Raw genomic sequence first — 15,918 nt, forward strand, 5'->3', positions numbered from 1 at the left:
AGTGGGTCCTCCTATTAGAAAGAATCTGCTTTTCAGTCAGTCTGTTTGAAATATTGAGCACCAACTGGCATAAGTAAGGCACTGGAAGAGTTAAAGCCCTGCCCTCCACCTCCACCTGGACCATCTGAGGACCGAAGATGTTCCCAGATACTACAAAATGCACCCGAGTTCTGGCATCCCCTGCACACAAAAGCCAGACGCCCAAACAGCGATGGCCCAGCCTTTGACCAAATCCAACCAGCTCTTTCAGCCTCATCGCCCTTCCACTGCCCTTTGCCTGAGCCCTTATTGATACTCCTAGATAGAGAGTCCCTTATTGATACAGACATAGGACCCGCCCATTTTCTCCCCATCTGATGGCCTCTCTGGACATCACTGCCTTACTCAGCTGGGCCTTGGAGCCCGTGATCACAGCTGAACCGTGTTCTCAGATAGCCTCGACTCCCCCCCATCACCTGCCAGGCAGACGCTCCCTTTAGGTCAAGCCGCCAACTCGGCCTGATGCTTGGGTTGCTGAGAGCTTCCACGATATCCTGCATCCGTGCAGGTCAGGGCCGCCGCACACTCCTGACCTCCCACCTCACCCCCATCCTTGGCATCACTCGACCCTTTTCTCTGGACTCTTTTTCCTAAACCAGTTCCTTAAACAGCTACTGTTCTCCACTTCGGTCTATGGCCTGCTTATTCCCTGGGCTATCAAAGCCACGTCCATGGCTTTAGTCCAAGTTGTTAAGGGCACCCAAACCTTTATCTCCTGCTCTGACATTCACCCCTGAGTGTCTGACTCCTAAGTTAGCATGAACTGGGTGTCCCACAACACCCCCAACTCAAGGTATTCAAAACCAAAGCCAGTACTTTCTAGTAGATAAGAGCTCTCTGGAGCCAGACTGCCTGGGCTCAGATCTTGGCTCTGCCATGTGTCACTCCAGCTCTCTGTGTCTGTCTCATTATCTGGAAAACGGGGACAGTAATCGTACCTACCTTATCCGGTTGTTGTGAGGATTAAGTGATGGTGACGTGTAAAGCTTCTAGAAGAGTGCTGGGCCAAGTCAGAGGTGTATACGTATTAGTGACTGTTTTTATTCCATCCTCTCCTCCCCTGTGTCCTGTTTCTCGTTCAGTAGGACCATCATTAACCAATCACCTCTCCCAGAAACCTGGGAGTCAGCTCAGATGCCTCCTCTTCCTCACCTCCCTGTGTCCACTGGTTTTCTCTCTCAAACCTCTCCCTTCCTCTCCATCCTCCTTCTTCTGGTCCAGCAAGATTGACCAGATGTCCCAATTTGCCAGGGACTGAGGGGTTTCCTGGGACCTGGCACTCTCAGTGCTAAAACTAGGAAAGTCCCAAGCAAACCAGGATGAATTGGTCACCCTTGGGCCAGACCTTCATCCACCCCCTTCTCCTGGACAAACTCTATAGCCCCCCAGCTGGTCTCCCCGATGTCACTCCAGTGCTCCTTCAATCCGCCCTCCACACCTCTGCCCTCGTGATCTTTCTAAAACAAAACTCAGACACGTGACTTTGTGCTTAAAACCCCTCGACCATTTCCCACTCTCCAGGGTAGAAGGGTGGAAAAACTTCAGTGTTGCATAGCTTGGCTCCTCTTCCTCTACATCTGCGACTCTGGCCGCCCCTGCACGCCCTTTACAAGGGGGTATTTGTGTTACCGAACCAAACCTGAGTCCTCTTGCCTGCGCACAGTAAAACCAATACACTGACACCGGGTTGTGGTGAAGGCAAGTGCAGCATTTATCGCAGGGAACCAAGCAAGGAGTCCAGGGCCACCGGTGCTCAAAACCACCGGACCTCCCTGATGGGTTTCAGCAAAACACTTTTAAAGGCCAGTTAAGGGAAGGGCGTACCAGGGTATGTGATCAGCTGGTGCACAGTTCTCTGACTGGCTGATGGCGAGGTAACAGGACGGTGTCACAGGGGCTAACATTATCAATCCTTAGACACCAGTAGGTCAGGGCTACCTGCTCATAATCATCAAGTAGTTAATTTCTTACACCTGGTGGTGGTTTTAGCCTCTGTAAAACAACTCCGGAAATGTGCATCAGATACGGTTATCTAGGTACTTCAGAGAGGAGCTACAGCAGAAGATATGGGGGAGGGGTCTGTCCCGGGAAGGCCCCATAGGGGCCTGCTCGGTTACATTTGGCAGTGTGCTGGCAGTCCTTCCTCTGTGCCTTTGCTCACGCACTTTTCTTGGCCTGGAACCGCATTCCTCCCTTTCTCTTCCCCATCTTCCTCTCATAACCCCCCGTTTCTCTTTCAAGATGAAACTCAGGTGTCATCTCCTCCAGAAGGCCCTTCCCTCCCCTCCCTGTTCCCCACTCCCCGGAGAGCTAGGGACCCCACCTCTGTGCTCCCCCAGAGCCCCGGGGACACAGCCACGGGAGCATTTGCAAAACTATCAATGACGTGATCTCGTGGCTCAGGTCCTATCTCCATCCTTCCAGCCCTCCACACGGGAATGGCCCTGGCAGGAGCTCACCAGACGGTCCCTAATCATCCGCTCCAGCCTCCACCGCTGCAGGATCTCACCCCTAACCAGAGCTCATTTTTTTCTGGGGCGGCCTGTGCTCTGGAGGGGCACTCTGACGGGCTGAGAGCTCTGTATTGAGCTCAGATCTTCCAACAGGACAGCTCTGTAGTTAAGCTTCACGGTCCCCAGTGGACCTATTTACCTTTCTGTATTTCCTCTTTCAAAGTCAGTTCCTTATAATGGTTTCTATTTTTAATAACCTCTTTAAATAACCTGGTTGTGGGCTTTGTGAAAATCTAAACTTACCACCCCAGCGAGTTGCCTTTTACTTCTGTACTGTCTTGCTACCTACAGGGTAGTTGCTAGCATTAACTTATGTTTTTTTCTCAATAGGTGAAAAACAAAAGCACAGAGAGATTAAGAGTCATGTCCAAGGTCACACAGCTAATAAGTGGCAGAGCCAGGACGAGAGCCCAGGGGGTCTGGGTGTAGAGTCTCCCGGGAGGTTTCTGCACACTCTGTCCATAGTTTTCTGGCTGCCGACCCCCTCACCCCACAAAATTCCAGCAGAAATGCCCAGACATGCTTGACCCCCTGGGTTTAGGCTCTGTTTGTCCCTTTGCTGTTTGACAGCAAGGAGGTCGGCCAGCCCTGCCTACAATAGGGAGCTTGTGAAAAATGCCCAGGCCAGGGCTGGACTCCAGACCACCCAGATCAGAATCGCTAATTCGATGCTTTGGAAAGACGATTCCAGGGCTGAGGATGTTTGAAGGAGATGGAGTCTAAGGCTCTAGACACTTGCGTGCTCTGTGCTGATGAATCACACAAAGCTGCTGTCCACGTGCGGGATGGGCCAGTGACCAGAAAGACCCTCAAAGGCCCACCTGGGAGCCAGGATGCTCCACACTCTGTGTCCCGGGGAGGGGCCTCTCGGGAGCAGCCCCCTGAGGTCACGGGTTTGAGGGCTGCCTCGGGGCTGCTTTCCTTTGGTCCTGGGTACTTTCTGGAGGAGCTGTGCAGGGCTGTGGGTGTGGAAGGTGGGAACCCGTGCAGAGGATAGTTTCCTTCTGCCTGTAACTGGCCCCATGGTACAAACTGATACAGGCTTGGTCTCAGTCACCGGGGTAGGTGGCTGCTTTCCAGACCTTCTGTCTCTGCCCCAGGGAAATAATTTTGCATGCAATCCAACACTGAGAATTAGGGTCAGGACTTATAAAAACCCTGCAGTATCCCCACATTCCACACATAACATGCCTGTCATATAGGAGGTGCTCAGGTCACTTGAGCACCTCACAAGCTCTAGCCGTAGCATCCTAGGTTGTGTTCAAAATTAAAGACAACAGGTTGGGAAAAGAACTGCGGAAACGATGCGAGAGCCGAGGAAGGACCAGGGCAGCCTAGAAGCACTTTCTGTGGGATTGTCCCCGCCGTCACTTGCAGGAAGAGGCGGGGCCCCATCTACTGGACTGAAACACACAGGATTCCAGGGTAGCAGGTGTTGGCTGGGCCATCTGTTACCGAGGTGCCACTCCCCGAGCTGTCTCTGTTGCAGACGGTGACGAACACCTTCCGGACGGCCAACATCCTTATCCAGAGCCAGGACCAGAGGCTGCTGACGCTGTTGCTGGACAAGGACAGCTCCCGCACGTACAGGGATGTGGTCAGGTGAGGCGGGGCCCTGGGGCAAAGCTCCACGGTGGCCAGCCCCTCCTCACTCCTGCCGCGAGCCCTGACCGCCTTTTCGGGGCGGGGCATATCGAGGGCCAGGCAGGTATCCCTGATGGGTGTGGACTCAGGTGATGACTTAAATCCAGGAAGAAGAGCAAACGAATCGCTGTCCCTGGGCAACAGCTGAGATTAAAGTTTCTCGAGATTTCTCTACATCCGCAGCCCGCCTGGTCCAACCCGCTGTGCTGGCACTGGGCCCCCCCCCCCACACACAGGCTGCCCTTCTGTGGCAGCTACGCCCCAGTTAACACGACACCTACTTGTGTCCCCTGGGGAGGTGTATCTGGGTCAGGCAGGCGCACAGGGTGACCCATTCAGGCGTGTCCTCCTCTCCCTGCTTTCGCCCCAGGCTCAGGGCGCCCTTTCTCATTCTGATTCTCCCTCTTCCCTCTGTGGGGCCCCCTCATCTAGACCCGACAGTAAAGGGCTACCTTTAAAATGCCCAGGCAGATGTGACCCCTGAGATGGGTCTCCTGAGCTGGCCTCTCTCCGCCCACAGGTTCGAAGTTACTCTCTGCCCAGAGCCATGTTCCGGGACCCAGAAATCCAAGGTGCTGGGGCTCAGCTCACACCAGCAGGAGATGGAAAGGACCAAAGCCAAGGCCAAACCCCTCCTAATGCCCATCAACACGTTCTCTGGCATCGTCCAGTGAGCCCACAGGGGCCGTGGAATCGCCGAGTCTAAGGGCAGTGGGCCCAAGGGAAGGATACACTACCCCACCGTTCCAAACACTCACACCAACAGCCAGAGCAAGGCTCCAGGGGGCGGCTTCCAGCTGCGTCTAGAAGCCAGCAAGTGCCTGGAGCACAAGGAGCTGGCTGTGGGGGGTGAGAGGGAGCCAGGCCCATGTGAAAGTCCGAGGAGGCCCTGGCTGAGCTGCGGGCACACAAAGCCCAGCTCCTTGCACCGTGTTGTCCACTCCTCCGTTGACGTCCAGTTCCCGCCTCTCTCACCGTCTTCTCCCACTCAAGCTCCCCACCTGGCCCTAAAACCAAGGCGAGAGCTGCTGCCCCGCCAGGGCCCCGCGGCCTGGGGAAAACAGGACGCAGGCAGCGGCACCCCCTCCAGCCCAGTCTGTTCCCTTCCCTCCCGCAGGCCACTGCCCGCCCCCCCCACTCCCAGACGGACGTCTCTCCTGGTTGAGAGAAAATGTCAGATTCAATAAATACACACTAAAGTCTTTCTGCTTGCATCTAATATCCAGCGATACTTGTATTTTAACAGAGAGCAGAGGCACTGCTTAGTCTAACCTAATGACTCCGCTCAGGCCCAGGTAAGAGCTTGGTGAAACATTCACGGGTGTGGTGTGCTCTGTCCACCTGCCCAGCCCCCTCCTCATTCACGTTCACTGAGGGCCTCCCGACCAGCGATGTCCCCAAAACAGAGGGGAATGCAGGCTCATTTCAGAGGAGCCAGAGATTAAAGACATCAAAATTCTTGGCTTTTGAGTTCAGCAACGTATATCCAGATGTTAAGTCCATACCCATCACCTGGGCAGTCCCAGGGAGTGTTGGCAGTGGAATGGAAGAGTCCCTTCCAAGTTTGGGACCCAAGAGTGGAGAGGAAGGCACTTCACTTGGGGCCTCATTGCCCCAGGAGTGGGGGCAAGTCTCAGAGCACATTCTCAGAGCCTAGGGGGATGGTGTAAGAGAGGCTGCCTGGGGGGCTTAGGCAGATGGGCCCAAGGGCAGCCTTAAAGAGAGTCCCTGTGCCTCTGTGGACACGGGAAGCAGGTAAGGTTTTCCTCAGGTAGTTGAAAGCAAACAAGCTCAAGGGGAGAGGTGCAGCCATGAGTGGCAGCGGGCCTGAAGCCTGGATGTGGACTGCGGGCACCTTGATGGACACCACGTGGCGAAGTCCCTGCCCTTCAGTCGTGATGCAGCCTGGACAGGTGAAGACCAAGAAGCTGATGGATGTGCGACTCTCCACTGAAGCTGCCCCCTGCGGAGCCCAGGGAGGAGTGGGGCCAAGGACAGCCCTCCATGTGATGGAGGTGGGTTTAAACCAGAAGTGACTGGTATTACCGAATTTGAGTGAGTTTACCTGAACATGGCTAGATTTTCTTTTTCTGTCATTGGGGTGATATAAATTGATTCATAACAATCTGGCCAACAAGTACCAGGTTCGTGGAGTTTGCGGGGTTTACCAGCTGTAGAGTTAGGTGAGGGCTCTGGGCCTTCTCCCCGGTCTCCCCACCAGCTTACAGAGAAAGCACGTTGTAGCCCAAATTCTGCTGCGCAATTCAGATATGCATTGGCAAGTAGCCCCCCTCATCCCCACCCCCCGTCAGATTAGGTCCTCCGAACACACCTTGCTTGAAACATTCACGCAAGGACACTGGGTGGCTGGACACTGGGCCATCTCAGAGTAAAGGCCACCCTGCCAAAGGGTCTGGACTGCTGGAATCTCTGATTCTTATACCCTTATACCAAGGGAGGAAATGCCTCCCCCCAAATTATAAACAAACCATGTGACTTGGACACCACGAATTTCACCAGTGAAATTTTGCCAATATCGATCAGGATAATGAATGAATCCACATAGGTTGACCTAAGATCATCAATATGCTTCTGTTCACTGCCTCTGGAGTGTGACTTTTGGATGAAATGTTAGCTCACCGCCTCTGGCATGTGTATACCCAAAGTAGACAACTAAGCACTCTTTGGTGTAGATTAAAACCATCTGGTACATGCACAATGTTAGGGGGGCAGGGGAGGTGCTGGAGGGCTGCCTGGAGGAGCTGCCAGCTCAAGACCACCCTCAGCTGTCAGTCCCTCTCTGTGCCATCTAAGGTCACGCCACTTCCAGACGCAGCTCACATCCAATCAAACAGTTCTAGGCCCTGGAGACAAAAATAGCCCTTTGATTCTGATGGAGACAGACAATCAACAAGAGAGACCGTGGGGCGGGTGCGGGGATAGACCCGTGAAACAGGAACCGGTGGTGTGTCCGACAGCGATGCGTGCTATGCAGGAAAATAAGCGGGAAGGGGAGAGTGTGGGTCTGCGGAGGGGGCGGGTGGATAGGGACGCTGCATGAGGAAAACAGGGTGGTCCCTGATCCGGGGGCCTTTTTATAAAGATCTGAAGAACACTGGAGGGCTGGGGGTCGGGGGGAGCTGGAATATCATGAATTCCATTCTCGCTACCCCGCCCCCCCGCCCCAAGTTTTACTTGCCTGAAGCAAGTTCAGGGATCTCACCCAGCATCGCGGGCTACACGGGGCCCTGGTGCGGCGGCGGCGGCCGCGCGGGGACGTGGCAGGTGCGGCCCGCAGGTGCGCCGGCCCCGCCCCTGAGGTGCGGCGTCCCGGGGGCGGGGCCGCTTCCGGGCCGGTGGCCGGACGTGGGGGCGGGGGCGGCCGTTGACCCTGCGACCGCGGCGCGGCCGGAGGATGGAGGCGCCGTGCGGCTGGCTCCGCGCCCGCCCCCAGGGGCCGTGACGCCGCGCCCGCCCCGCGCCCCGCCGCGCCCTCCGCCCGCCCGGGTCTGACGGAGCCGGGCAGCCATGAGCGCCAACCCCCAGTGGGACATCAGCAGGGCGCTGGGGGTGGCCAGGCTCTTCCACCTGGTGTGCGGCGTCCGGGATGCCTGCGTGACCCCGTTCCTGACCCTCTACCTGCGGCAGCTGGGCTTGGCCGCGCCCTGGGTGGGCATCCTGATGGGAACCAAGCACCTGGTCGCGGTCTTCTGGGCTCCCTTCTGTGCCTTCCTGGCCAAGAGCTACCAGAAGCGGCGGGCGCTTCTCACAGGCTCGCTGCTCGGCTCGGTGGGGGCCAGCCTGTTGATGGTCCTGGTGCCGCCCTTGGACAGAGACCCGGGGTACCGCTTGTGTGATGGAAGCCACAGCGTGACCGCCACGGTCCCGCCACCAGAGGTCGCGCTAACGGGGAACGTCACCTCCGCCCCAGAGGCAGCCTGGGACCGCGCAGCGGGGGCGCCCAGCCTCCCAGCCGAGAGGCGCACTGGGGTCGCGGGAGCCGATGGCTTCAGAGAAGGACCTCGGGAAAGTGGCCGAGAACATTTCCATCACCTGCCCGGCTCCTTTGTGGGCTCCATCCGAGGAGCCAGGACCGCATCCCGAGTTCTCCTCCATCCTGTTACTTCAGGGGTGAAAGACACTCCCCCAGAAGGTGCTCTTACTGTGGTCAGTGCTGCCCTTCCTTTGCTTGCTGGGGCTACGGTGCTGGCCAGTCCAGCCAACCAGTCGGCAGCCGACGGGATGGCAGGGGCCCTTGACCTCTCCTTGGAAGGGTTGCGGTGGACTTTCATCCTCTCCCTGGGCTCCATGGTGTTCTGGGAGCTGCTGACGTCCCCTCTGGAACAGGTGGCAGACGACAGCCTTTATGAATACCTGGATTTTGTGGACGCCACTGACCGCTACAGAAGCCTGTGGCTCTGGAGGCTGCTGGGCTTGTCGGCAGGTGTGTGTGGCATCGCAGCCTTGGTGGGGCAGCTGGACTGCTTCCTGATGACAAATGGCCCCCGGGGTGTGGTGCACTTCTACGGCTACTCACTGGTCAGCGCCCTGGCTTTGCTGGTGAGCGTCGCCTTTCCCGTCCCCATCTGCAGGCGACGGGAGCCCAGCTACAAAACGGTCAAAGCCTTGTCTCTCGTAGGCGGCGACCCCCGCCTCATCACCCTGGCCCTCACGGTCTTCTTGGTAGGAGCCACCACCAGCGCCGTGCAGAACTTCTTGTTCTGGTACATGAAAGACCACGGGAGCAGCGAGCTGGTCATGGGCTTCTCGGTGGCCCTGGGCTTGCTGGGGGAGATTCTACTTCATCCTTTCAAAACTCCGTTGCTTAGGAAGCTGTCCAGGGTGGGCACGGTGGGGCTGGGGCTGGGCTGCCTGGCGGGGCAGCTGCTGTATTACTCTTTCCTCTGGAGCTGGTGGTCCGTCCTCCCCGCTCAGATCTTGAGCGCCTTCAGCCACGGGGCTCTGTGGTGGGCAGTCGAGGCCTGCATAGAGCACCTGGCCACCCCCGGAACGGAGAGACCTCTGCGTGCCATGTTCCGAGGCCACTTTTACGGGGGCGGGGCCAGCCTGGGCAGCTTTGTGGGGGGCTTCGTGGCGATGCGCTTCAGCCTGGCTGTGCTCTACCAGGCCTGCTGCACGGTCCTTTTGCTCTGGCTGGCCTTGTTCCTGTCCATCCAGCCCAGACTGCCCCAAGAGCGGAAAATCAACTACTCCAAGCTGCTGGCTGTGGAGGCCAGTGACACGAGCGACTCTGAGCAGGGGACCGAACGGGACTGGCTTGTGAAGGCCTTGAGGGACGAACACTCAGACTGGAGGGGCTGAGGGACGGTCAGGGTGCGCTGATCTGGGAAGGAGCCAGAGGGATGGACAACACTCAGCCTGCTGAGGGCAGACCCCACGAGTCCTGCCAGGGCTGCAGGGAGCCTTGGGAGAGAGAAGCATGTCTGTGCCGAAGCCCCACGGGATCATCTCATTGCATGATTTTCTTTACTTTTGTAGTAACAGGAGATTTAACTTTTGGCTGTTGTCTTTTTTTAAAATAACGGAGCAAGAATACATTTGCTAAAAACCAAAAAAGTTCCCTTTGTGGTCACTCTGTTTCGGCGTATGCGGTTTGCAAGAGCTTTGCATGGTGCTGTTGATTTCAGCCACAGCTGAACTGCTCAAGTGAAACTGACAGATCCAAGAAGGCAATGAGGCCTGTAGGACTCAGTTGCCAGAGTGGGCAGCAGGCTTCGATGAGTCATGTACATTCTCGTGGATCCTAAGGCATGAGCCTGAGCCTATAAAAATCATGCTGTGGGCAGGTAAGGTTGGTGATGAGAACCGAAACTCTTCTCTCTCTCTCCACTGATATACAGGTGCCCATGCTCATCCAGGTACTTAAGTCTCCAATAAGACAAAATGATGGGAAGCAGAATGTGTGTTGAGGGATGGGGGTGGAGGTGAATATGTGTTCATTCTTACTCTCAAATCTGTGTGTCACCAGGAGCAGGACCTTTAGAATCATCTTCCATACTTAGGTCAGAGCAAGAGCCATTTCATGTCCTTTGGACTCCCATTTTGCAGGCTCCACCTCCCAAGAGCACGTGGAGATCTTCTGCGTCTGCCCTGATGGTGCGGCAGCCTCCTTGGGGCTAGGACGCTACTACCTGTGCCATTGGACCTCCCACAGCAACTCTATGATCAAATCAAAGCCGTTCACTGCATTTTACAAATAAGAAAACAGAGTCTCAGAAAAGTCACACATTGGGTCATTGGCAGAAAACCCCTTCAGAGCCCTGACCTCCTTCCCGCAAATCTGGTGCATTTTCCGCGATGCCGGTAGTTACCAAGCCTGGCTGGCTATCCAAGTCAGCTGAGGAGCACATCCTGGCTTCGAGAATCTCTCAGGTGGGGTCCAGAAATCTGTATTTTTAATGCAACTTCCAAGCTATTCTATTACCACTATCACCACCTCCAGTTTTACAGATGACAAAACTGACAGCAAAGTAATGTGCTTGAGGTCACACAGCTGGTTGGCAGCAGAGCTGGGATCCAGATTCCTGGTGGCGCTGGAGCCTGAGACTTTAATCACGATGCTCTACGGCTAAGAAATGGGAGAAAAGAGGGATAAAATGAAATATTAAGATTTTTTTTTTTTTGGCTGCATTGAGTCTTCATTGCTGCGCATGGGCTTTCTCTAGTTGTGGCAAGTGGGTGCTACTCTTTGTTGTGGTGCATGGGCTTCTGAGTGCAGTGGCTTCTCTTGTTGCAGAGCACGGGCTCTAGGTGCTTGGGCTTCAGTAGTTGTGGTGCACGGGTTTAGTTGCTCCACAGCATGTGGGATCATCCCGGACCACGGCTTGAACCTGTGTCCCCTGCATTGGCATGTGGATTCTTAACTACTGTGCCACCAGGGAAGTCATGAAATATTAAGATTTAGGGCAGCTATCACTTGAGGTTTATTGGATAGTAGCTCTTATTTACAATACAGACAGAATATAAAATAATCCCAAAATACGAACACACGTGTGTCCCCCTCACACAGACGAAGGGTGAGGAACAGGACTTGGCTTAAGAAGAGAGTTAAATTGGGAGATTGGGATTGCCATATATACATTACTAATAAGAAAAAAAAACCAAATTGTACACTCCAAATATATGCAGTTTCTTGTCTGTTAACTGTATCTCAATAAAAGTTCTTTAAAAAAAAAAGAAGAAGAAGAGAGTTAAGCTAGTAAGTGTGGTTTAGCCTGAAGAAGAGGAAGAAGGCTGGGAAAGAGGAGCCTGAGGTGGAAGAGGAGGAGGAGGTGGACAAGGGGGAGACTGAGTGATGTGATGGTTTAAGGATCTAAAAGATTTTACGGGAAGGATGCCAAGAAATTTGTGTTTGGGCTATCCTGTTACTATTTGACTCTCCTTTGTAAAGAGTTGTGGTACTCACCGTGGGGAATACAAGAATTTATAAAATGCACAGCCCCTACCCTCACGTGGTCTAACTGGAGACTTCCTTCCGTATGCATATATACGGAAGAAGCACAGGACACTGAAAAACATTGCACGGAAAGCATTACAAGAGTTTAGGAAAGGGACAGAGCATCTCTGACTCAAGAACTCAAGGAAGGTTTTGTGGAGATGACATGTGAGCTAAGCCCTGAAGGGAAACCCGATTGGTGGAGAGAGGGTGGTAGCTCACGGAAGGGCATTCTAGGCAGAGGGAACAGCAGGAGCAAATCTGCAGAGGTGGGGAAAGCAGGGCGTCTACCTGCAGGAAAGCGAGAGCTACAGTTTGGCTGAAACAAAGGATTTGTGCGGGACAGAGCTGAAATGCAAGGCTGCAAAGATAGCTCAGGGCCAGACGGTGGAAGGCCGTGCCTCTGTGGACTTTAGGGAAACCATGGAAGGTTCTGGACAGGGTCATGACAGGTGAGGACTCCACTGAGCTTTAAAAAACAAAAATTACCTTGTATGTCAATTATATCTCAATTTTATTTTTTTCCTCTTCTTTATACACTCACTCTATTCTTTATTTACTTACTTATTTTTGGCTGCGTTGGGTCTTAGTTGCTGCATCCAGGCTTTCTCTAGTTGCAGCGAGCAGGGGCTACGCTTCGTTGTGGTGCGTGGGCTTCTCAGTGCAGTGGCTTCTCTTGCTGCAGAGCACGGGCTCTAGGCGTGTGGGCTTCAGTAGCTACAGCATGCAGGCTTAGTAGCTGTGGCACATGGGCTTAGTTGCTCCGCGGCATGTGGGATCTTCCTGGACCAGGGATCAAACCCGTGTCCCCTGCATTGGCAGGTGGATTCTTAACCACTGCACCACTAGGGAAATCCCTATATCTCATTTTAAAACTTACCTTTATTAAAGTTTTGTTGACATAAATTGCACATATTTTAATTATACAATTTGATGTTTTGACATACACACACACACACACCTGTGAAATCATCACCACAATCAAGACAGTAACCATATTCATCACCCACACAACTTGCCCCGTTCTTTTGTAACCCCTCCTCTCCCCCTGCCCCCACCTCTACCCTGGTCCTAGACACCCACTGTTCTGCTTTCTGTCACTAAATATTAGCCTGTGTTTTTTAAAGACGGTAGAATGTACCCTTTTATGTCTGACTCCTTTCGCTCAGTATAATTGCAATGGCTTCTGACACCAGCCACAAGTTTGGAGGTCCGCAGGGCCACCCTCACTTCTGACCAACTGGCTGCAAATCTGAGGTTCCTACTCTCCCCCTCAGGTTCAGTAATTCACTACAGTGACTCATAGAACCTAGGAAAGCACTACATGAGTGATTCGTTTTATTATGGCCAAAAGATACAAATCAGAATCAGCCAAATGAAGAGACACATAGCGCGAGGTCTGCAGGGTCCCACACCTTTGAAGCGTCCATGCTTTTCCCCACGGAGTCAGAAGCCATCACCTCTGAACCACCGACGTGTGCAAATACATGGAGCACCACCCTCCTGGGAGACTCTGGCATCCGTGGTTTCTACTCCATTACATCAGCATGGTTCAGTGAGCCACTGGCCCCTGGCCCCTTCCCAGAAGTCAGACCCATGTCACATGGCTCAAAGCCCCAAACTTCTATTCACTAGTGGTTGGTCTTTCTGGCAAGGCAGCCCCTTCCTGAGTCATCTCATTAGCCACGGAGCCCTCATCAGTCACACCATTAACATAAAGCAGGGGCCCATCCTGAGTCAGCTTATTAACATAAACTAGGGCCTATCTTTAGTTAATTCATTAACATAAACCAGGGGCCCTCCCAGAGTCAGGGCATAAACACAAGTGTGCTCCAAAAGACCCACCAAGAATAACAGACACCCTTATAACTCTAATTCCAAGGATTTAGAGGCTGCCTCCCGGTAACCAGGGACCAAGGCCAGCCAGCAGGCCCAGCAGAAAACACATACACACAGAACAAGACAAGCTGCATGTCAAGTGAGACGTTCAGTGTTGCAGGAAGTGTGGGGCAGGCGTGTTGGTTGAGTGCTGCGAGAAAACCTCACGGAGATGATGAAATAGGCCTGCATATTGAAGGAAGGATCAGGTCGCAAAGACTTAGACCTCAGAGCCGTGACTTTTACTCTGGTAACCAGCCACGAGATCTGTTCAGCATCATAAAATTAAAAGCAAATGAAATCCTTAGCTTGCAGCCTCATGGCTATCAGAGATACTGAGTTCTAACACATCTTGGTTCCGGCTAAGAGGAAAGTAAATATTGGATGAGGCATTAACCTTTCTGCTCAGGCTTACTTAAACCTTCACTTCCCAGTGTCTTTGCAGAACACTTGATTCTAGCGGGGTGGGTGGGTGGAGCATTAAAAAAGAATTCTGTGGCTAAACAGTTTATGAAATGATGTAAATAATTGTCACCTCTTAGAAACTTACAATATACATGAGCAATGAGAGACTCTGGAAAGCCCCGTAGCCAACAAATTTGTTTAGCTTTGTTAGCCCTGTAATTCCCCCAACATAACACGTATCACAACATTCTTCCAGGTACATGAACCACTATCTTTCAGAACTAGTGTTTCCTAGAAGAGACTTTGGAAAACACCAATGTTGGTAGTTTTCTGGGTGACATTTTTGACTCAGGGACAAACCTGGGCTCCCACACCCAGGCTGGCAAGATTCTGGGGTATCTGTGCTAAGATAAAGCTGTCTCATTAAATCAGAGCATCCACTCACTTTACGGGTAAAGCAACTAAGGCTCAGAAAGTTCAAATGTAAAACCGGATCCGTTTGAGCCCATCCTCTCAAACCTCTATGTTAAAACTGGCTCAAGTAAGTGGAGACGCTATTCCTATAAGGGTAGCAGGTGATACCAGGCAGGGGCATGGTGGGGACAAGACAATAAATTTGCTTATGGATTTTGTATGAGGAGTTGTGGAAAATAGGTTGGAGACATGGGTTGGAGTCAGACTGTGGACACCCTCCATGTCACCCTAAGGGAAAGGAAACTCACACAGGTTGAACTATGCCCACCCCCTCTGTGCCTGACACCTGCATACATAACACTTGTAATTCTCACCACATGAATGCTCATTTTACAGCAGGGGAAACTGAGGCTCAGAGAGGTTAACCGACTTAGTTGCTCAGGGTCATGACTATTGGGTGCTGGAGCATAGCCTGAGCCCAGACCTGACCACTGCCAATCTCATGGTCCTCCCTCCGAATGTCCCGCTGCTTCCAGGAAGTGAAGATTTCACCAGCCAGTGGAGAGGCCCTGAAGTTTAGACTCTCTCTTGCAGGTTGCGCTGTGAACAATGGGCCTGAGTTGGGGAGCTCTCTCAGGGCTGGGATGTCTGTTCTGGACAGACCATTGTGATTGTCCGGGCAGGAAGGGGCTGCATCTCAAAAGCATGTGATTATACGGGGATATGTGTATAAAAACAGATGATTGAACTTGGTGTACCCCCCCAAAAAATTAATTAATTTAAAAAAAAAAAAAAGCATGTGATTATCTAAGATGTGACAATGTATGTGCCAAGGACTGAGCTGTGTCCCCTCCAAACTCATACGGTGAAGCCCTAACTGCCAGTGTGATAGTATTTGGAGATGGGGGCCTTCGGGTGGTCATTAGGGTTAAATGAGGTCATAAAGTGAGGCCCTAATCCGATGGGATTGGTGTCTTTATAAGAGGAGGAGGAGGCACCTGGCAGTTCTCGCTCGCTCTCCCTCTCCCTCCCTCTTTCTGTCTCGCTCCCTCTCTCCCTCCCTCTCTCTCCCTCCGCCCCAACCAGTGCAAGAAGAAAGGCCATATGAGGACACACTGAGAAGGCCACTGTCTACAAGCCAGGAAGAGAGTCCTCACCATAAGCTGAATTCTCCAGCAACTTGACCATGGACTTCTAGCTTCCAGAACCGTGAGAAAATAAACGTCTGTGGTTTAAACCACCCAGCCCGTGGTATTTTTCTGTGGCAGCCGGAGAAGACAAATACAGTATGCAAAGGCATTTCAGAGGTGGAATCAACAATCCAGACCTGGGTTATGGACTGACTAATGAGGTGGAGATTAGGGAAGAAGGAGGTATCAAGGATCACAGATGATTTTGCAATTTTGAACCCATGTGATGAGGGCAAAGGTCTATAGAAATGGCAGAGTCCAGAACGACAGAAAACCAGTGCCTATCTCATAAAAATGAAAGCCAATACAGCAAAAACATTACTCCCAAGCCTGCCAGCTCCCCTCTACAATGGGTGACTGTCCCCGAGGCCAGGGATGT

General features: G+C 53.1%; 2 protein-coding genes across 2 annotated transcripts in view; both read left to right on the forward strand.

Moving 5' to 3' along the window:
• PIK3R6 (phosphoinositide-3-kinase regulatory subunit 6) overlaps positions 1-6,515 on the forward strand; it is a 61,405-nt gene extending 54,890 nt beyond the window's left edge. Inside the window, exons 20-21 of the mRNA XM_057716394.1 lie at positions 4,042-4,154; positions 4,717-6,515. Coding sequence (XP_057572377.1) covers positions 4,042-4,154; positions 4,717-4,870 — 267 coding nt within the window. The 3' untranslated portion in view covers positions 4,871-6,515. The remainder of the gene's footprint in view (positions 1-4,041; positions 4,155-4,716) is intronic.
• Positions 6,516-7,581: 1,066 nt separating this feature from the next.
• On the forward strand, positions 7,582-9,806 carry MFSD6L (major facilitator superfamily domain containing 6 like). The gene has a single exon (XM_057716143.1). It carries the CDS (start codon positions 7,725-7,727, stop codon positions 9,516-9,518), a length of 1,794 nt encoding a protein of 597 aa, XP_057572126.1. The 5' UTR covers positions 7,582-7,724; the 3' UTR covers positions 9,519-9,806.
• Positions 9,807-15,918: the final 6,112 nt, after the last annotated feature.

Source organism: Hippopotamus amphibius, chromosome 17 (genome assembly GCF_030028045.1).
Source record: "Hippopotamus amphibius kiboko isolate mHipAmp2 chromosome 17, mHipAmp2.hap2, whole genome shotgun sequence".
NCBI lineage: Eukaryota > Metazoa > Chordata > Mammalia > Artiodactyla > Hippopotamidae > Hippopotamus > Hippopotamus amphibius.